This window comes from Dipodomys ordii, unplaced genomic scaffold (assembly GCF_000151885.1).
Source record: "Dipodomys ordii isolate 6190 unplaced genomic scaffold, Dord_2.0 Scaffold1, whole genome shotgun sequence".
Lineage (NCBI taxonomy): Eukaryota > Metazoa > Chordata > Mammalia > Rodentia > Heteromyidae > Dipodomys > Dipodomys ordii.
In genome coordinates, this window is record NW_012267217.1 from 28376289 (window position 1) to 28398442 (window position 22154).

Below are 22154 nucleotides of genomic sequence, written 5' to 3' on the forward strand. Positions count from 1 at the left end.
AAACTGATACAATGTGAGTCTCTGCCTGATTTTTTAGTTTTATTTGTATGCTGGGGATAAGGTAGATAAGTGATTGGGGCAGTAACTCTTTGGTAAAATAACTACCCATGTGTTTCCTATGCATCTTTTTTTCCCCCCAACTAATAAAGAGAAAACTGATCACTTCTATCATCTTGGAGAATACTTAGTGATATGGAGGTTACCAGTAGATGAGAGAGAAACTTGTGGAAAGAGCTCAACTTTGTTGATTTTTCTCAATTGTAAGGTTTGCTATTACTGCCTGAGGATCAGAGCCAGAAGTACAGATCTGCAGAAAATTCAGTTCCTGAAGAGAAAACCATACCCTTACCATCACACGTCTACTTGGATCAAAGCCAAGACAAACCACAGGCTTCCAGCATTTTATCTGATGAGCAAAACAACTTCTGTAGAGCTTCTCAACAAGATTTGATCTCAACTTCGAAAAGTACTTCTTCCAATTTGTTTTATGAGTCACAATATCAAGAGATGCTTGTAAAAAAGAATGATTTAAAGGAAGGAAACCATAACCATTCTGTAGGTGAGTTTTTTAACTTAACAGGGTCACAAAGTTGTCCCACGGCAAGAGTCAGTCTTTGTATTATTTCCCCCCTATCCTTTGCAGTTTAATTACAAGGTTCCTCATGCTATTTAGTCACTGATGAATGGATCCTGAGCTGGATCAGAATTTGACATTTTGAGAACAAAAAGCTTGCTCTGACTTTAGACTTTGCAGGTAGCATGGGAATAGCAGGTTCTGCATGTGTCATTCATTTTTTCTTTGAGAGCTTAGAAACTATTTTAGGTTGACTGGAGTGATGATGCCTTAAGGTTGGTAGAAAGAATTACCACTCATCAAAGAAATACTTTCTTGTCCAAACACTTAGGTTGTCTTCTGGGTACCTTTGTAGTCTCAGCATCTAGCACATTCCTGCCAGAGACCTAGTGTTCAGTGTTTGAGGTGCAAACAGATGGAGTTCTTGGCATTTCTTCTGTATTCTCTCTCTCTCTCTCTCTCTCTCTCTCTCTCTCTCTGTGTGTGTGCATGTGAATATGTTGCTGAGGCTTGAATACATGGTCTTGTGGATGTTAGGCAAGTGCTTTACACTGAGATACACCCCCTAGCTAGCCTTAAATATTCCTGCCTGTTTTCCCTCTTTCCTTTATCTTGTTGTAATCATGAATACTGTATAATAATTGTATTCTTTTCACACTCAACATGGAAAATTTTTATTACTATAAAGCTATATATTCTGTAGATTTCTTAGCCATGTTATAATACTTATCACCATTATGCGATCTGTCAAATAGTATATTAGAATCTAGTATTCTTGGGTCCGGTCGTGGGGCCTGAACTCTGGGCCTGGGCGCTGTCCCTCAGCTCTTCAGCTCAAGGCTAGCACTCTACCACTTGAGCCACGGTGCCACTTATGGCTTTTTAAAAAAAAATTTTTCTGCTTATGTGGTGCTGAGGAATCAAATCCAGGGCCTCATGCATGCAAGGCAAGCACTCTACCACTGAGCCACCTTCCCAGCCCTAGAATCTAGTATTCTTTGTGTAAGGCCAACATTGTTTCTAGTTACCTAAGATTAAAATTTCATCTTACTGTGTTTTAATCTGTATGCTTTTGAATAATTTGTTATGAACAAAATGAATAACATAAAAGACATATGTACTCAGTGTTTAGCATTGAATACTTTTGTGCATAATGCCTTATTCCTAATTTAAGGGTAATTTACTGATATAGAAAGCTCAGATGTATTTGTCATTTTTATGCTATGTAACTCTTTAACCTTTTATTTTGGAAAATATCAAATATCCAGAAAAATTAGAAGACCATTGCAATCATTATGTACATTTTGCTTTATTTACCTTGTGAATATATATATCTATGTAGATTTATAAACCTCTTTCTGGTCTATTTTATTTGCCAAACCCTTTCTCTGAAAGTAATATGAAGGCCTAGTCATTCTAAGGATTTTTATCCTGTATCAAGTAAAAATTAGAGCAATTCCTCTGTAATTCTATAAGACTATTATTTTCCTGAGGAAGCTAATCATAATTTCTTAATATTTAAACCATTATCTGTACAAAAATCTGTGTGTGTGTGTGTGTGTGTGTGTGTGTGTGTGTGTATCATCTTGGGGCTTGAACTCAGGGCCTGGTTACTGTCCTTGAGCTTTTTTTTTTTTTGTTCCAGGCTACTGTTGTACCATTGAACCCAGTCTCTTCCAGGTTTTTGGTGATATACTGGAGATATGAATCTCACAGACTTTGCTGCATGGGCTTTGAACTGAGATCCTCAGATCTCACCCTCCTGAGTAGCTAAAATTATAGGTGTCAGCCTATACTTGTCTTACAAAAGTATGTTTAAAATATTTTTTTTAAAATCAGGCTTTAGTCAGATTTGTATATTACATTTTGTGGTTGTAACTCATTTGTTTTATTCACTCTTAGAGGCCTCCTTATTTACCTTTTGAAGAACATCAGCTGTGTTAATTGGTAGATTATAGTTTCTCTATCATATAAAGAAATCCTCAATTTTCTAAAGTTTTTGACATGTATTATTTTTCTCTTCCTCTCCCCCTCCTTCCTTCCTTTCTTCCTTCCTTCCCTTTTTCCTTCATTCCCTCACTTCTTCCTTCTCTTCTTCCCTTCCTTTTACCTTTCCTTTCTTCCTATTGAACCTAGGGCCTTGTAGGTAAGTGAGCTACATTATTAGCATTACTTTTTACACATACATATATATGTATTAAGTATATATGTAATATGTATAGTAATGTATAAAGGTCTCATGTCTTTTATTTGACTTTTTGTTGTTGTTGTTGTTGTTGTTGTGGGGCCTGAACTCTGGGCCTGGGCAGTCCCTCAGCTCTTCAGCTCAAGGCAAGCACTCTACCACTTGAGCCACAGGGCCACTTCCGGCTTTTTTTCATTTTGCTTATGTGGTGCTGAGGAATTGAACCCAGGGCCTCTGGCATGCAAGGCAAGTGCTCTACCCTGAGCCACCTTCCCAGCCCCTTCCGGTTTTCTGAGTGGTTTATTGGAGATAAGAGTCTCATGGATTTTCCTGCTCCAGCTGGCTTTGAACCATGATCCTCAGATCTCAGCCTCCTGAGTAGCTAGGATTACAAGCATGAGCCACTGGTGCCTGGCTATTTGCCTTTTTTGAACTAAATTGTGTCTAATTTTTATCCTAGGAGAAAGTATTTCATCATGTTGGGAGAAGATGCTGGAAGAGACTCAGGAAGGGAATAATAAAAATGTAAAAAAAATTGGTGACTCCTCAGAAGTGCTTAATATTGAAGAAAGGTACTACTTATGTGGAAAGTATTAAGAAACATAACAGCTTAATATGCCTACCCTTTATTGTTAAATACATTCCTTGAAAGATACATACTTTTCTTGTTTTCACTTGTATGTTTGCAAGCATGTTGATGACACAACCTTCTCTATACTGTCAGTAACAGTGGGAGGTAGAGAGATATGTCAATTCAAGTTAACTTTCCCCATTATATTAGAGGAATTGAGTAAACTTTGTTCACTGTGGACAACCAATCCAGATGTTTCTTCAGCCAGAATTTGTGGCACACACCTGTAATCCTATATTTTGGAGGCTGAGGTAGGGAGACTGTGAGTTTGAGGTCAGACTATGCTTCATTGTGGATGAGAAGAAAATTAGATCTCAGAATCTTATACTTGTTTTTATTTGTAAATTATGATTGTATATGTGTTCTAAGTAACAGAAGTTAAAAATGCTGTGCCAAAGAAAAAGTATCTTTAAAAAAGGTTATTATTTTCTTACATATTGAATTTTTTCTTTTCTTTTCTTTTCTTTTTTTGCCCAAACTGAGGTTTGAACTCAGGCCTTGTGCTTACTTGGCTAGCTTGTTCAGTTGGTGCTCTACCAATTGAGCCACACCTCCAGCCTATTTTTTTTTAACCGGTTATTTTGGAGATGGAGTCTCTCAGACTTTCTTCCTAGGCTGGCTTCAAACCTTGATCCTTTGGAACTCAATCTCTTTAAGTAGCTATGATTACATGTGTGATCCACTGGTGCCTAACTTGAATATTTTAGTATATGTAAAAATATATTTTAACAACAAAAATTGTATTTTAACACATATTACATGCGGCAAAATGATTTATACTATGTAGCTTAGGCTGGCATCAAACTTTTGGTCCTCCTGCTTCAGCTTCCTGAGTGTTTGGATTACAGTTATGCACTACCATGCCGAGGTAGAGAGTGTGGCTTCACTTACATTTCAAAGGACCTTTCTTAATTTAAAAATACATATTTAATTTACGATATGTTTAGAAGTTATATATGAATATATGAATCTAAAGTCAATAATAGAGTTCAGAAGGGTTCTGAGTATTCCTAAATCATGTGCAAAATATATTTACATTTTGGAGGGTAGTAGGGGAGTATAGCTTTCATTCAATTCTTAAAAGAGAATTTGTGCCAGGTGCTAGTGGCTCATGCTTGTAAGCCTACCTATTTAAGAGGATGAGATCTGAGGATCGCAGTTGAAAGCCAGTCTAGGCAGAAAAGTCTGGGAGGCTCTTATCTCCAATTAACCACCAGAAAGCCAGAAGTAGAGCTGTGGCCTTGAGTGAAAACGCTCGGGGCCAGTATCCAGGCCTTGAGTTAGAGCCCTAGGACTGGCACACAAAAAATTACAAGATTATTGCTTTATTTATTTATTGGGACTGGGCTTTGAACTTAGGGCAATCCTTATTTAATTGATGGTGCTGGGTTTGAATTTAAGGCACTTAAGACACTTGCTAGGTAGGTGTTTTATCACTTGAACTATGTCCTAACCCTTGATTTGTTTTAAACATTTTTTTTGTGTGTGCTGAGAATTGAACCCAGGGTCTTGTGCATGCTAAGCATGGACTACTGTATTACTGAGCTGCATCCTAAAGTCCTTGTCCCTGACTAAAAATGGTTGGTTTTTATTTTTATTTATTTATTTATTTTTGGGTCCGGTCATGGGGTCTGTACTCTGGGCCTGGGCATTGTCCCTCAGCTCTTCAGCTCAAGGCTAGCGCGCTACCACTTGAGCCACAGCGCCACTTCCGGCTTTTTTCTTTTTGCTTATGTGGTGCTGAAGAATCGAACCCAGGGCCTCAGGCATGCACTCTACCACTGAGCCACCTTCCCAGCCCCCTAAATGGTTGGTTTTTAGTGTAGTAACAAGTTTCTTTAGGAGACATGGAGTGTAAATTATTTATACACTGTGATTTGTGTGTTAATTTTTTTTAAATTAGGCCTATTAAAGCTGCCATTAGAGAAAAGAAACAGACCTTTGAAGACTACTTAGAAGAACAAATTCAACTGGAAGAACAAGAACTGAAGCAAAAGCAGCTAAGGGTTAGCAGCATTTGTACTACTTGATTAAATTCTCCTAATGTTTTAGAGAGTTACTTACAACTTGCTTAAAAATAACTGAGATTACTTAAATATGCCAGAATTCATTCAAAATGTTGTCCTTTTGTTTTAGGAAGCAGAAGGACCATCACTAATGAAAGCAAAACCCAAACGACCATTCTTAAAACGAGGAGAAGGTTTAGCCAGGTTTACTAATGCTAAATCTAAGTTCCAAAAAGGGAAAGAAAATATAGTCCCTAATCAGAGCACTTCAGAGGAGCTGCATGTGTTTAAAGTGGACAGACAACAGTTCCAGCGGAAAACTGCTCTTATCCATAAAGAACTGTGTGCAGAGAACTCTAGCATTAAGAAGGACAATAAAGCTGGAACCAAGACTGGTCCTGTCGTATTTAATCAGAAACCAAAAGTGCCTAGGAATAGTAACAGGAAAAGTCTTTCTCCATCAGGATTGAAAATACAGACAGGGAAGAAATGTGATGGGCAATTGAGAGACCAGATCAAATCAGAAAAAAAAGCTGACTCTAATAAAGAAAATGGGCCAGAGTACACAAAACCCTGTGATGATGATCCCAAAGTATGGCATAAGACACAAGGGAAAGACAAACTTTCTCCTTCCTCAGGACTGCTGAGCTGTGTGTCTTCTAAAAGTTTGATAGGTGAGACTATGAAGGCGTCTGATTCCTTACTTGACATTTCTCTTCAGAAAAAAATGGAGAATTGGGAACGAGAAAAAGTAAAGGAAAATTTGGAGTTAGACGAGTTTTTGTTTTTAGAACAAGCTGCAGATGAAATTTCATTTTCTAGCAATTCCTCATTTGTACTGAAAATCTTAGAAAGGGATCAGCAGATCTGCAGAGGTCACCGGATGTCTTCAACGCCTGTCAAAGATATAAAGCAAGAGAAGATACATCAGGCAAATGTGAATAGTCAGAGTGACCACAGTGAAGATTCTGGCCATAAAGCTGCACATGAGAGTGACAGTGAATGTGAGGTCACAGCCAGACCACTTGATTCAGTATCCTTACCTGATGGTTTGAGAGAACTGTCTTGTAAAATCAGCGGGAAAGCCTTCCAGACGAACACTTGTGAAAACCAAAATTGCTGGGATGTAAGCGATGATGAAGGTGTTAGAAACAGTGACAGTAGCACTGACTCTGAGCAGCAGCTTGATGCTACCATGATACCATCCACTGAGGATAGAGAAAGAGGATTCAGTAATAGAGAGGAAAGTCCTCAAGTCTGTGATGGCAAGGGGCCTTTTAGGGACACAAGAAGTCAGGAAGATAAAAGGAGGGATGTTGACCTGGATTTGTCGGATAAAGATTATAGCAGTGATGAGTCTATCATAATAGAAAGCCTGAAAACTAAAGTGTCTGACCCCTCAAACAGGCCTTTATCACTAAGTGTTAGTAAAATTGATTTTGATGATGAAAGATCTTGGACTGAGCTTGGGGAGAATTCATGTAAACATAATGTTATTCTTGAGGATGAAGCCATTTTTGGGACACCCCAGACACACTACCCTAATAAGAGTGAAATACATGTCCTGGAGAAAACAATAAAAAGGAAAGTTGCACCAGTGAAGAAAGGAGAAGACTTCAGCAAGTCCGGGAGGAACAGAAGTCCCCCTCCTACGTCCAGTTTGATGATGAAATTCTTTCCATCTTTAAAACCAAAACCAAAATCAGATTCACATGTAGGCAATGAACCCAAGTTAAACAGGAGTCAAGACCAGCCACCAGGTCAGTCAGCATTATAAATTATATATCAGAACGTTGTAAATGTAACATTTATCAGTCTATTGGCACCTTACTCAGTAGAAATTAATAGGGGATTTGTAGATTACTTGTAGATGAGGTATTTGTAGATGAGATATCATTTCAGGTTTTCTTTTTTATTATTTGGGGTAGTGGGAGAGGGTCCTGTTGTTGAGGATTAAACCCAGAGCCTTGCACATGCTGTCTGCTCTATAACTGAACTACACCTGTAGCTCCATAACTTTTAAAAAATTATTTACTTTATTGTTATTTATAAAGGTGATATTCAGAGGGATTACAACAACATGAGTCAGGTAATTTCCTTTTGTACGGTGTATTCTCCATGCTCATCAGTATTCAGTAAGCTCCAATGCTGCACTTTTTACTCTTTCTTTCTCCACTTAATTTTTTTTGTCAGTCATGGGGCTTGAACTCGGCCTGAGCATTGGCCCTTAGCTCTTCAGCTCAAGGATAGTGCTCTACCACTTGAGCCACAGTGCCACTTCCAGTTTTCTGGTGGTTTATTGGAGATAAGAGTTTTACAGCCTTTCTTGCCCTGGCTGGCTTTGAACTGCAGTCCTCAGATCCCAGCCTCCTAAGTAGTTATGATTATAGGCGTGAGCCACTGAGGCCTACCTCCACTTAATTTTTTTTTTAACCACGTGCATTAACTTGTAAACATGACCAAGAGAAAATACAATATAGCAGTTCCCTTTTACATTCCCAGTGATGACCTGAAACTGGATAGTACTGAGCCCTGTATTTTTTTATTTTTTTTTGGTCCGGTTGTGGGCCTGAACTCTGGGCCTGGGCGCTGTCCCTCAACTCTTCAACTCAAGGCTAGCGCTCTACCACTTGAGCCATAACACCACTTCCGGCTTTTTTCTTTTAGCTTATGTGGTGTTGGGGAATCGAACCCAAGGCCTCATGCATGCAAGGCAAGCGCTCTACCACTGAGCCACCTTCCCAGCCCCAGCCCTGTATTTTTTTTTTTTTTAAATAGGGTATTTGCTGTGTTGTCCATGCTGTCCTTGTACTCCTAGGCTCAAGCTATCTCCTGCCTCACCTTCCCAAGTGGCTGGGACTACAGGCATGTACCTTCATATTCAGCTTTGTTTTTTATATAGGCATAGTTTTTGCATAAAGGAAGCACTGTTTTTGCCATACCCAAATTATCACTGCCATTACTTGTGTCCTTTGGGCTATTAGTAGGTAAAATTAGGGTTCCCTCACCCAGCCTTTGTGATACTGTGACCAATGTGACTTCTTAGTGACTAGTGGACAGGGAGTGTTTTCAGTGGGAATATTCTGGGCAAAGGGATGGATTCATGTTCCCAGTAGGACATGTAATAACACTACTCAAAATGACATGCAATTTAAAAGTTACTTTAGTATTTTTTTGTTTTCTGGTTGATTGCAAAAAATCAAAACTGAGCAAAATAAAGATGTGGACATTGTGTTAGTAGCTCAGGCCTGTAATCCTTGCTACTCAGGAGGTTGAGATCTCTAGTTAGAAACAAACACTAGCAGGAAAATCTGTGAGACTGTTATGGCCAATTAATCACAGAAAAAGCTGGAAGTGGCGCTGTGGCTCAAGTGGTAGAGTGCTAGCCTTGAGCAAAAGTTGCTCCAGGACCGGCAAAAAAAAAAAAAAGTTTCTATCCTTCCCTAGACCCCTTACTGGTAGCATTATCATTCATTTTATTTGCGTATTCTAAGCTCCCACACATAAGGTATAAATGAGAATATGTAATTCCTTTATAAAATGAAAACGTGCCTTTTAAACACTGCCCTGTACCTAATGATGAAACTTTTAAATTGTTGTAGTATACACATCTGCTTCATTATATTTATGGCTGTGTAGTATTCAATTGATGTTATGGACCTCTCAAATTCATATTGAAAAACTCCTTTCTATTACATTGTTATATAAACTCTGAATGCCAAGCAAAACATTAGATATTTTAAAATTTAAATTTAAATGTAACTTAAACTACTTAAAAATATTCTGATGTTAAAAGTAATATTTGTGGGAAGTTTAGAAGCTTAAGCTGGTAGCAGGTGGCTCATGCTTATAATCCTAGCTACTGAAGCCAACCTTTAGTGAAAAGGTTAAGGGAATGCATGAGTCCTTGAGTTCAGGCTCCAGTATCACACATAAAAAAGTTTGGAAACTGGGGCTGGGAAGGTGGATCAGTGGTAGAGCGCTTGCCTTGCGTGCTCGAGGCCCTGGGTTCGATTCCTCAGCACCACATAAACAAAAAGAAAAAAAAGCCAGAAGTGGCGCTGTGGCTCAAGTGGTAGAGCGCTAGCCTTGAGCTGAAGAGCTGAGGGACAGCGCCCAGGCCCAGAGTTCAGGCCCCACGACCGGCCCCCACCTCCAAAAAAAAAAAAAGTTTGGAAACTTAAAATATAATAATGTGAAAGTTTTATGACTAAACTACTCAAAGGTAATTGCTTGCTGTTTTGACTTATTTCCTTCCAGTCATTTCCCCCTATATATTTAAAAAATGATAATGATTTGCTTCATACTTTATGATATAGATCAGAGTGTGGTCCCTGAGCTTTTTTGCTCAAGACTAATATTCTACCACTTGAGCCATTGCTTCGCTTTCTGTATTCTTTTTGGTGGCTAAGTGAATATAAGAGCCTCGTGGACTTTCCTGCCTAGGCTGTCTTTGAACTGTGATCCTCAGATCTTAGTCTCACGAGTAGCTAGGATTATAGGTGTAAGCACTGGCACTTAGATAGCAAACTTGATAAGGCTGGAGTGGCTGTGTTTGTTGCTTTGTGGTAAAATGTGTCTGCCTAGTATGCACACAGTGCTAGTTTCAATCCCCTGTACTGAGGAAAACTTGATAAAGGGGGGAATATATCAATTTGCTTTTTTTTTTTAACTGAGATAGTGTTTTCTTATGTTGCCTCAGCTGTCCTAGAACTCTCAATCCTTTAGCCTTGGGAATGCTGAGATTATAGGTATGCTTTACCATGCTGAGCCTTATACTTTTTGTATTTTCTTTTTTTGGTCGGTCGTGGGGCTTGAACTCTGGGCCTGGGCGCTGTCCCTCAGCTCTTCAGCTCAAGGCGAGTGCTCTACCACTTGAGCTACAGCACCACTTCCGAGCCTTATACTTTTTATGTTAGCAGTGAAGGGCAATTTTGATTTTGGAGTTCAATATCATTTAGGTATCTTATAAATTGTTCATGTTCCTCTGTTCTTTCTTCTTTCCCTCCTTTTTTCCCTCCCTCCCTTCTTCTCTTTCTCCTTCCTTGTCATTCTTCCTTTTTCTCTTCTTTAGTTTGTTTCTTTTTGCTGATACTGGGGTTTGAACTCAGGGCCTTTAGCTCTGCCTTGGCTATTTAACTCTTGGCTGGTGCCCTACCACTTGATCCATGCCTTTTTGTTGGTTGGTTAGAGATAAGAGTCTTACATATTTTTCTGCCTGGGCCAGCTTCAAATTGAAATTCTTATCTCAGCCTCCTGAATAGCTAGTATCATAGGCATGAGCACCAGCTCCCAGTTTTATTCATTCAATATGCTTTTAAAAATGGATTTGAGGGGTTGGGAAGGTGGCTCAGTGGTAGAGTGCTTGCCTCGCATGCATGAGTCCCTGGTTTCCATTCCTCAGCACCACATAAGCAGAAAAAGCCAGAAGTGGGGCTGTGGCTCTAGTGGTAGAGCCTTGAGCTGAAGAGCTGAGGGACAGCACCCAGGCCCAGAGTTCAGGCCAGAACAACAACAACAGAATGATTTGAATAATTTATTTTTATCTGTAATGTTGATCTTTTGTTAAGTTAAATTCTTAAATTTTTTGTTTGGAAAGCTAGACCGATTTTTTTTCTTTTTTCTAATTTTTTTTATTGTTACTATAAAGTTGATGTACAGAGGAGTTACAGTTTAAAAAGTTGGGTAAAGAGTACATTTCTTTTTGGACAATGTCATCCCTTCCCTCACTCTCTCCCAGTTTTCCCCTCCTAGCATCACCCACAATTTTTATAGTTAATTTTCGACATAGTGTTCAGTGAGTACCGTTGCTTCATTTGTTCACCCTTTATTCCTCTGTGCTTTCTCGTTGGATAACTGTCCACCTCCATGCTAGTAAAATGACATTATGAAGCTAAAAAGCCAAATTTCCTATTCTTATGGTCACTTACAAAAAAAACAAGTAAGTATATTATTAAGACTTATCCAAAGAGAAAGCTAGACCAATTTTATTTATTTATTCATTCATTTAGTGCTAGTACTGGGGTTTGAACTCAGAACCTGGGCACAATCCCTTAGCTTTTCTTTCAAGGCTGGTGCTCAGCCACCTGAGTTACAGCTCCACTTCTGACTTTTTGGTGGTTAATTGGAGATAAAGAATTTCTTCAGGGCTGGGAAGGTGGCTCAGTGGTAGAGCACTTGCCTTGCATGCCAGAGGCCCTGGGTTCGATTCCTCAGCACCCCATAAGCAAAAAGAAAAAAGCCGGAAGTGGCGCTGTGGCTCAAGTGGTAGAGCGCTAGCCTTGAGCTGAAGAGATGAGAGACAGCGCCCAGGCCCAGAGTTCAGGCCCCAAGACTGGACTCACCCTCCTGCGTCCCCCACCCCACCCCAAAAAAAAGAATTTCGTCAACTTTTCTCCTGGACGAGCTTGGGCTTGCTTCTCAGATCTGTCTCCTGAGTAGCTAAGGCTCACAGGCATGAGTCACCAGCTCCTGGCTTCAATTTCATTTTTATGTGTTCCTTTCTCTGATTTGAAGTTTTTTTCTAATGTATTATAATATATAGCACAGAAATTTATTATATTCTTGGCTCTTAGTATTAATAGTGTTTTTGTTATTGCAATACCTTTGATGTAGTTCACTTTTGATGGTCTTTATAGGTCAGAGTGCTCCATCTCAGGTTTTGAGAGACAAGATTAATGAATTGGAAACAGAAATAGAAAAATTTAAAGCTGAGAACACATCTTTGGCTAAACTTCGTATTGAACGAGAAAGTGCCTTGGAAAAGCTGAGGTAAGTTTCCATCTATGAGATGAGAAAAAACTGAAATGATTAAACTATCTAAGACTACATCTAAAATGTGTAAGGTTTTTTTTCTGTCCTTGTACTAGGGCTTGAACTCATGTCCTGGGCATTGTCACTTAGCTTTTTCAACACTGGCTCTTGAGCTACAGCTTCACTTTTAGCTTTTTTGGTAATTTAATTTGAGATAAGGGTTTTGAGTTTGTGTCCCTGTGCTGGCTTTGTACTGTAGTCCTCAGATCTCAGCCTCGTGAGTAGTCAGGATTACCTGTGTGTTTCAGACCTTGGTCTAGAGGTTATTTGTTTATTTTTTGTTGGTTGTGGGGCTTGAACTCTGGGCCTGAAAGCTGTCCCTTAGCTCTTCAGCTCAAGGATAGCGCTCTACCACTTAGCTATAGCGCCACTTCCAGTTTTCTAGTGGTTTATTGGAGATAAGAGTCTCACAGACTTTCCTGCCCCGGCTGGCTTTGAACCAGCTAGGATTACGGTGTGAGCCACCGGTGCCTGGCTGTGTAAGAATTTTTGTAATGGGATCGGTGGCCTCTGTCAGGTGATAAAGTTTGCTCAGACATTGTTGTTACTTGTTATTTCCTTCTTTCCCTTTTCTTTTGCTTCTTCATTATATTGAGGGTTAGACCCAGGAACTTGTTCTTGAGCCAAGCTCCTGGCCTGGCACTGTTTACTTGTGAGGGCCTGAGGCACCGTTGGCACTGGTAGTTATGGAGGGAAGTATCTATCCTTTGACTAGAAAGTGATGTGGGCCTAGGTGCCTTTCAGGGAGAAGTAGTAGTGGGAACCACAGTACTGCTGTGGGTGCTCATACCCAGTCCTGTCAGCAGTGTGTGGTCAGACATGGTGTGGGATAGCTGGTTAAGGAGTAGATATGCAGGTATGCTGAGAGTGGATGTGGTCATTGCTTTCTGCTGCCATTGTGGGCTTGTTTACTTAGCTGTAGAGCAGGGCTAATGAATGCCAGGGCCTTTCTTCCCTGCTTCATCCAGGGGTAGTTTTTGAGGGGTAGGGGAAGCAAGGGTAGACTAAGTTGAGAATTGATGCTTAGTTTCATTCCTCCCACCACCAGCTGTGAAGCCAGGATGGTAGAAGCCAGGATAGTTTCTCTTATACTGTTTTCCTGGATCTCTTGATCAAACTAGATTTTCTTCTGCTTATTTATTTTCTGCTTATTTCTATTGTTCTCTCATGGTCACTTACCTGAAAATGCACCTGTTGTTAGTTGTTGGTGAAGGAGCAGGTGAGTGCTAGTAACTTTGATTCCATTACTTTGAACCTCAAGATCTGTGTGTTTTAAAATTCTTTCACAAGCATTTCCTAGAACAGGGAACCCTGGTCAGCTTGGAGTTTTGTTCAGCATGGCACCACTGAGGTGCCTTAGGATTCACCCCATGGTCTGTTCTGTCTGCCTGCCACAGGTTTGGGGCTAGGGGACAGTAGCTGCTCTGCCAGTACTGAAGTTCCCACATTCCTAGCCTTTCTTCTTCCAGCTTCTGCAGCTGAGTAGCTGATTGGTAGGAGGACCATTTCCTGGAGTTTGCTACTCTAGAATCTTCCTTGACATTAGACTTCTATTTTGTTTCTAAAACCTGAAAAATGATGACCCCAGGAATCTAGATAAGGAATGATAGACAAGTATTAATCTATGTAACAAGGAAATTCAATATTTTATTTGTATTCTGAGGTGTGTTTAAAAATCAGATTCTGAGTCAGGCACCGGTGGCTCACACCTATAATCCTAGCTACTCAGGAGGCTGAGATCTGAAGATTGCGTTCAAAGCCATCCCAGGCAGGAAAAACTGTGAAACTCTTATTTCTAATAAACCACCAGAAAACTGGAAGTATTACTGTGGCTCAAGTGGTAGAGCACTATCCTTGAGCTGAAGAGCTGAGGGACAGTGCTCAGGCCCAGAGTTCAAGCCCCATGACCAACAACAACCAAAAAATCAGATTCTGAGGGGCTGAGAAGGTGGCTCAGTAGTAGAGTGCTTGCCTGGGTTCGATTCCTCAGCACCACATAAGCAGAAAAAGCCGGAAGCGGTGCTGTGGTTCAAGTGGTAGACCACTAGCCTTGAGCTGAAGGGTCAGGCCCCACGACCGACCAAAAAAAAAAAAAAAACAACAACCCAAAAAACAAAATAGATTCTAAGCCAGGTGCTGGTTGCTCATGTCTAATCCTAGCTACTCAGAAGGTTGAGATCTGAGGATTGCTGTTCAGAGCCAGCCCAGTCAGGAAAGTACATGAGACTCTTTACCTCCAATTAACTACCAAAACGATGGAAGCAAAGCTCTGGTTCAAGTGGTAGAGTACTAGCCTTGAGCAAAAAAGGTCAGAGACAGAGCCCAGGCTCTGAGTTCAAGCCCCAGAATTGGCACTAAAAAAAAATAAAAGCAAATTCTGAAGAGCAGTTTATTTTTTTTAATGAATGGCAGTCTTTGTTTTTTAAATTATATATAGATATATGCTTGCTATAAATAGTAATATGATTAAAAGTTGAATAAAAAGTGAGAATTTAGCTGGGTGCTTGTAGCTTATGCCTACAATCTTAGCTCCTTAAGGAGTGTGGTCTTGGGATCACAGTTTGGCAGTTGGGGCAGACAAATCCAAGAGACTTTTTATCGTCAACTAACTAGTGAACTGTAGAGGACTAGAGGCATGGTTCATTGTAGAGCATTCAAGCCTCAGTACTGGCACACACACACACAAAAGTGAGCTTTATTTTTAACCCCTTCACTCAATAACATTTAAAATTCTGCACTATATTACTTAAAATTTTTATGAGATCCCCATGGTCCTCCAGATCTCAGCCTCTTGATATGCTAGAATTAAAGGCATGAGCCACCAGTGCTTGGCATGTTTTAAAGAACATTTGAATCATGAATGATATTTTAGTATTTTCACCATGATGAGCTTTCTTTGCAACGTTTAATTCTTATTTTACTGCTGAGGAAACAGGCACTGAAAAGTTGAGAAGTTCTCTGAATTCGGTTCTTTCTTCTGTCTGTTGATTTGTTCTTGAGCTCAGGGCCTGGTTTTTTCTATAAGGCTAATGCTCTACCACTTGAATCACAGCTCCACTTCTGGATATTTGATGGTTAATTGGAGCTATGAGTCTCATAGACTTTCTTGTCCTGACTGGCTCCAAACTATGATCCTCAGATCTCAGCCTCCTGAGTAGCTAGGATTACAGATGTGAACCACCAGTGCCTGGCCTTTTTTGTTTGTTTTGAGGTGGCATCCCATTGTGTTGCTCAGGCTGGTTTTGAACTCCTAGACTAAAGGGATCTTTCCCTACCCTGGCCTCCCAAGGGCTAGGACAATAGGTGTACACTGATATACGGGCTTAAGTGTGGAATATTATATTGACATGGTCCCATTAAGTGACAACATGGTTTGGTCATTGTAGGAAAGAAATTGCAGACTTTGAGCAACAGAAAGCCAAAGAACTAGCTCGAATAGAAGAGCTTAAAAAGGAGGAAATGAGGAAGCTACAAAAGGAGCGTAAAGTTTTTGAAAAATACACTACAACTGCAAGGGCTTTTCCAGATAAAAAGGAACGTGAAGAAATACAGGTATGCTGGTTCTTCCTTAACATTATACTCATAAATGTGTAAAGGTGAGACTTGGAAGAATCTCATTCGAGTGATATGTCAGAGAAAAACTGGATATCAGTTTATTATTTATTCATTCACTAAATAATCTGAGACTGCATCAGATAAATTTTTCTTGTCTTTTTTTTTTTTTTTTGGGTCCGGTCGTAGGGCCTGAACTCTGGGCCTGGGCGCTGTCCCTCAGCTCTTCAGCTCAAGGCTAGCGCTCTACCACTTGAGCCACAGCACCACTTCTGGCTTTTTTCTTTTTGCTTATGTGGTGCTGAGGAGTCGAACCCAGGGCCTCATGCATGCAAGGCAAGCGCTCTACCACTGAGCCACCTTCCCAGCCCCTTTCTTGTCTTTTTAAAAGAGTATAAGATACCATTTTTTCCCTTAGAGTTTTGCATAAGGATCATGGATAAACTAACAAACCATGAGCAGTGCAATGTTTAATATCTTGTTAGTCTTTTTACCTATCACATAGTTAATACTGTTAGATGAGTTCATTAATAAACTAGGTACCTACTACTTTTGCTCACTGGCTAGCGGTTTATCAACTGAGTCATGCCTCCAACCCTTAAATGCATTTTTATTAAAACTGTAAACCTAAAGCTGGTGCTGGAGGTTTGTGACTAATCCTATCTACTCAGGAAGGGGAGATCTGAGGATTGTGTTTAGAAGCCAGCCCCAGGTGCAGGAAAGGCTGATACTCTTATCTCCAATTAGTCACAGAAAAGAAAGTGTGAAGTTATGCTTGGGGCTCAAGTGGGGTAGAGTGCCAGCCTTGAGCAAAAGAAGTTCAGGGACAGTACCCAGGCTTAGAGTTCAAGCTCCAGGACCAGCAAAACACACAGACACACACACACACGCACACGCACGCACACACGCAAGCATGCATGCACACACGCACGCACTCACACACGAACTTGTAAACCTGGAAGTCATATATATATATGTGTGTATATATATATAAATATATATATGAGGCATATTTATGTCATATGCAAAGGTTACTAAGAGCAAACGAACAGATTGGCAAAATATTTAGTAAAAATAAAATGAATGTTCGATTTCATCAAAGTTAAAATTTCAACTTGTCAATTTTATATGGCTATCTATTGTCCATTTCTTCAAGTAAGGTGCACAGTACTTTTCTGCTTTTTTCTTTTTTTTTGGTGCCAGGCCTAGGGCTTGAACTCAGGGTCTGGGACTGTCCCTGAGCTTTTGTGCTTGAGCACTCTACCACTGGAGCCACAGGCACAGCTCCACTTCTGGCTTTTTGGTGGTTATACATAGATTTTGCTGCCGGGGCTGGTTTTGAACTGTGATCCTCAGATCTCAGCCTCCTGAACAGCTAGGATTATAGATGTGAACCACTGGCTTTCCATGTTTTAAATACTAGTGTTTTTGAGTCTGTCGTGTACTTTTTTCCTTTCCAATGTTGTATGGCTTCCTTAAACAATCTCACTACATACTTTGTTGCTCAGGGTGGCCTTTGTTATTATTGTTTGATCTTTCTTTCCTTTTCCTTCTATTCTTTCATTTTTTCCTTCCTTTATTTTTTTTCTTATTTTGAATCAGGGTCTCTGTATAGTCTAGGCTGGCATCAAACTTGTCCTTCTGCCTCAGTATCCTAAGTGGCTTGTAGATATATGCTGTCATGCCCAGCTCAGGATGTTTAGTTCTATTAACGTATAGATTTAAAGGACAGATTCTACTATGTTTTGGTTTATGCTCAGTTTACTAAGGCTAATATGTTAGATTTTGATAATTTATTAAAATTTGTATTAAAATGTGTGTATGTATGTGTGTATGTTGTATAGAACTAAAGCTTGAACTCAATGTCCTGTACTTGTCAGGCAAGTGTTGAGCTGTTCCAAAGAACTTTTTATGATTTTTTGTTGAAAAGATACAGAAAGCATTCTCCCTACTATTTTTTGTTTTGTCAGAGTTTTGTAGTTCTAGAGGTTTGCACTCAGGTCCTATGCTTGTTGGGCAGGAAGGTTCTTTATCACTTGAGTCCTTCTGCCAGCCCTTTCCTTTTTTCAAACTATTTTTAGGCTGGATGCAGTGGTTCATACTTTAGCCCTAGCTACTTGAGCGTGGGACTGGGAGGATTTCAGTTGGAAGCTAGTCTTGGGAAAAAGTTTGTGAGTTCCTGTGTCATCCTGAGTGTGATTCGATATGTACCTTACTTATGTGGAAAACCTAAATATGAGTATCTCTGTCCAGGCTAGTTGTGCATAAGCATACTAAATTAGGCAACTTCTTTAAATTTTTTTTATCTTCTTTTTTATTGTCAAGGTGATGTACAGAGGGGTTTCAGTTTCATAAGTAAGGTAATGAGTACATTTTTTCTCAACCTTGTTACCTCTTCCCTCAATTTTCTCCTGCTTTCCTTGCCCCTAATCCCCCCACCCCCCACAAGTTGTATAGATCCTTTCCAACATATTATCTTGTGTTTATGGCTGGGCAACTTCTTTTAACACAGTTGGAAACAGTGCTGGGAGTGATGCACAATTAGCATGTTAGACCCTGTATTCAAACCACAAAAAAGTAAACTGAGGCTTGAACTCAGGATCTTGTGTTTTTGATTTTTTTCACTGTAGATTGGTGCTCTGCCACTTGAGCCATATCTCTACTTCTGGCTTTTTGCTAGTTAATTAGACATAAGAGTCTCATGGACTTTTCTTTTTTTATATATATTTTTTATTGTGAAAATACTGTACAGAGGGGTTACAATTACATGGGCAAGATAATGAGCACATTTCTTATTAAGCATTGTAGCCTCCTGCTTTGTTTCCCCTTCCCATCCCTTCCCATCCTCCCCTCCCCCCTTCCCCCCACCAAAGTTGTAAAGTTCGTTTTTTGACATAACGACTTGTACATCTCATTGTTGCAATGGGTCCTCCTGTATTCCTGTTTTAACAATTTGTTTTCTCCCTTCCCCTTCACATATACCAACATCATATATAGTGAAAGCAGGGGTTATACCAGGGGGAGTGCCGCGGACCGGGTTCTGTCGGGACAACAGAGGACACCTAGGGGAGGAACCTGGAATAGGATGGGGAGATGGCAAACAGACAACTCACACACAAGAGGAGTGGATGCTGAGTGCTGAGTGCGATTTAATGCAGAGGATAGCAAACTTTTATAACAAAAGTCTTCATGAGAAAGGGCAAAAGGTTACACAATCTTGCTGCATGGCTTCATTTTTGGGTGGTCACCAGCTGATCGCCTGATAGGCACTTGTTTCCGGCTTATCTCTAAGGAATACAACGATTACAATGTTTGTCACCAATTAACCATTACCTATCTTTATAGAGGCCTTAACTCTCCTAAATAGATCTTTCCTGTTTCTTCTTTAGTAGTAAACCTCAAGGAGACCTGGATCTAGCAAGTCTCTTAGTAAATAGCAGGAAATTCTTTCTCCTAAATAATTGTCTCAGCAATTGCCATACATTCTTTCTGTTCTAGCCGCACCTACAGCTTCTTGTACATCCCTTACAAACAATTCCTTCTGCTGAAGTGACTTCGTGAAACCCCCAATACTTTTATATTTACTTATGACTTGTCTACTAGCCTCCATAAGAGGGGTTGCAGGGTAGCACTTAACTCTGGTGAGTTAGTCATATTTTAAGACACTCATCAGATATTGGAGTCGTCAACACTCTTAAGAAAAAGCTTTGAATAAGGAAACGTTGACAATGAGTAAGTACAAAGAGCAGTAGAAGCAGTAAAAGATTAATAGGCACTCTTATGAGGGAAAGAAAGGCAGAAACACATCTTTTCCAGGGGTTTTGCCAGCCTTTTCCCAGGAGTAGGCCTCTTAGAAGCCCTATTCTCTGAGGTAGACTTCGGTGAAGTCCCAAAACTTGGAGATAGGTTTCTGTAAAGCCCCATTCTCTGAGGTAGACTTCGGTGAAGTCCCAAAACTCAGAGATAGGTCTCTGAAGCCCCTATCATGGTCTGATAGATAGTTTCCCATGCTAAGCAGACTCTACTGGGGTCGGCGTGGCAGGGGAGGGACATACAAGGCAACAAAGACATAATCTTATAAATATCTCATGGACTTTTCTGACCAGGCTGGCTTTGAGCTTCGGTCTTCAAATCTCAGATTCCAGAGTAACTAGGATTATGAGCCATCAGTGTCAAGCTAGTAATTTTTGTTTAAAAATTAGAAGCTATTTCAAAGTATACATAAAATATTAAGAATAGTGAATTTTCCAGTGATTAGCCAGTGTTTATTTCAGCTTTATTATATCATCTCTCTGAATGCCACTTTTGAAGTGGCTCATGCCACATTTTAAAATTTTGACCTCTCTTCTTTCTAGCTCTCCTCATGCTCCATTAGTCCCCTAGTCTCAGCCTCTTTGTCTTTTCTTCCATCTTCTGTGTCCCTGCTATTTGAGCCCTCCCTTAGGGGACTGTTACCTGACTCACACATTGATTTTTCCCTCCATTTCCTTTCTCTCCATATGAATCCATTTTCATTTACTGCTGATTCTCTCCATCAGTTGCAAATGCACTATTGTTTCTAAGGCAAAAATCCCTCTTGAGAGCCAATGTTAGTTGCCTGTAATCCTAGCTACTCAGAGGCTGAGATCTGGGCTTATAGTTTGAAGCCAGCTTGGGCAGGAAAGTCTTTGAGTCACTTATTTCCAATCAGCCACCAGAAAGCCTGAAGTGGAGCTATAGCTCTAATGGTAGAGTGCTAGCCTTGAGCAAAAGGGGCAGTACCCAGGGCTCTGAGTTCAAGCCTCAGGACTGGCACACACACACAAAATAATATAAATAAATAAATAAATAATCTCTCAACCCCACAGCCCTCTTTCTTTTTCTTAGCAGCAGTACTCCTAGGAAGTACTTCGTATCACCAGTCTCCAAATATCACCTGTTATTTTCTCCCCACATAATTCTGTCCCTCTTTTTCACTATTTGCTATGAAGCTGCCTCTGCTGAGGTCACAATGCCTAGCTTACGATGATAGGTGCCGGTCACTGGGTCCAGCAATGGATCCATGAAGGGGTCTCGTGAACTTTTCTGTTTGGGCTGGCTTCAAACGTCAGTCATTCTGTTCCCAGCCTTTCAAGTAGATAAAATTACATACGTGAGCCACCGGTGTCTGGTTATTTTTGAGCTAGGGTCTTGCTTCCTGCCTGCCTGGACTGTGATACCCCATTTTATGCTTCCTGACATTGCTGAAATGACAGGCACATATCACTGGGTCCAGCTGCATTCTCTTGAGAGATGGAGTCTCAAGGATTTCTCCCTAGGCTGGCCTGGCATCATAAGCTTCTTAATCTGAGCCTCTCACATAACTTAGAACGGCAAGTGTGTGCGACTGTGCCCAACTATGAGTTGAGGAGATTTAATGAACTTTCATGCCTGTAATGGTCTCAAACTGTGATATTCCCATTCTCAGCCTCCCCAGTAATGAGGATTGTGAGTGAACCACCAGTGCCTGGCTTCTGCTCAGATTTTTTGTGTGGATGTACTTCTTTCTTAATAAAAGAGCCTCACGTTCCAAGTGGCCTGAGCTGTTCCCTTTCTCATCAGCTCCTAATTCTTTCATCATTCACTTGTTCTCTTCTATGGCCCTTCGCTGTTCTGTAACTATACAGGCACTGTCCTCCTGGTGATCTGGGCCTCATACTCTACCTCCTGCAGGTCTCTGTCAGAGAGACCTGCCACCTTTACTAGTGTGCTTCACTCTGCACATGGATGGTCCAGCACCTCCCCCGCTGTCTGTCTTGAGACACTTTAAGTCTTGAGGGCCTGGCCTATGTTTTATTTGTAGTATGCCAGGGACTTGTAACAGTGCTTATATTAGACATAATACCCATTGCTATTGAATCCTTAACCCACTTAGACTTAAATGTCTCTGTTGCAACATTAATAGATTTTCTTGCATGGTAAATATGCATTTGAGAAATTCCCTATTAGTCTGTAATTATTATTATTGTCATCGTCATCATTATCATCATCATCAGTACTGAGGTTTACATTCAGGACCTTGTACTTGCTTGGCAAGTCAGCTGTTAATCTATAATTTTTTAAAATAAGGAATCTGATGCTCAGGGAGGTTAGTGATTTTATTTCAGGAACTTTCAAAGTTTGTGACTAGGATCTGAGATTGATCTCCTCAAATTGGAGTCCAGCTGCCTGCTTATTGGGTGGGAGCCCTAAAGAGGAGACCTTTGAGCTTCTTTGACCTTCGAGTATCTTCTGAGGTACTTTGGCTGCTGTGAGGCCTACCTACATGGATGCATGTTGCTGAGGTGTTTTGGGCTCCCACCATTCCCAGCCTCCCTGTCCTGCTGTTCTCCCAGCTCTCCTGCTTCTGTTCACGCTCTCTTCTCAGCTCTCTCC

General features: G+C 40.4%; 1 protein-coding gene across 1 annotated transcript in view; it reads left to right on the plus strand.

Annotated features, from left to right (window-relative positions):
* Cenpj (centromere protein J) overlaps positions 1-22154 on the plus strand; it is a 53127-nt gene that overhangs the window by 17748 nt on the left and 13225 nt on the right. Inside the window, exons 5-10 of the mRNA XM_013028621.1 lie at positions 266-559; positions 3220-3331; positions 5294-5396; positions 5527-7156; positions 12035-12167; positions 15596-15761. Coding sequence (XP_012884075.1) covers positions 266-559; positions 3220-3331; positions 5294-5396; positions 5527-7156; positions 12035-12167; positions 15596-15761 — 2438 coding nt within the window. The remainder of the gene's footprint in view (positions 1-265; positions 560-3219; positions 3332-5293; positions 5397-5526; positions 7157-12034; positions 12168-15595; positions 15762-22154) is intronic.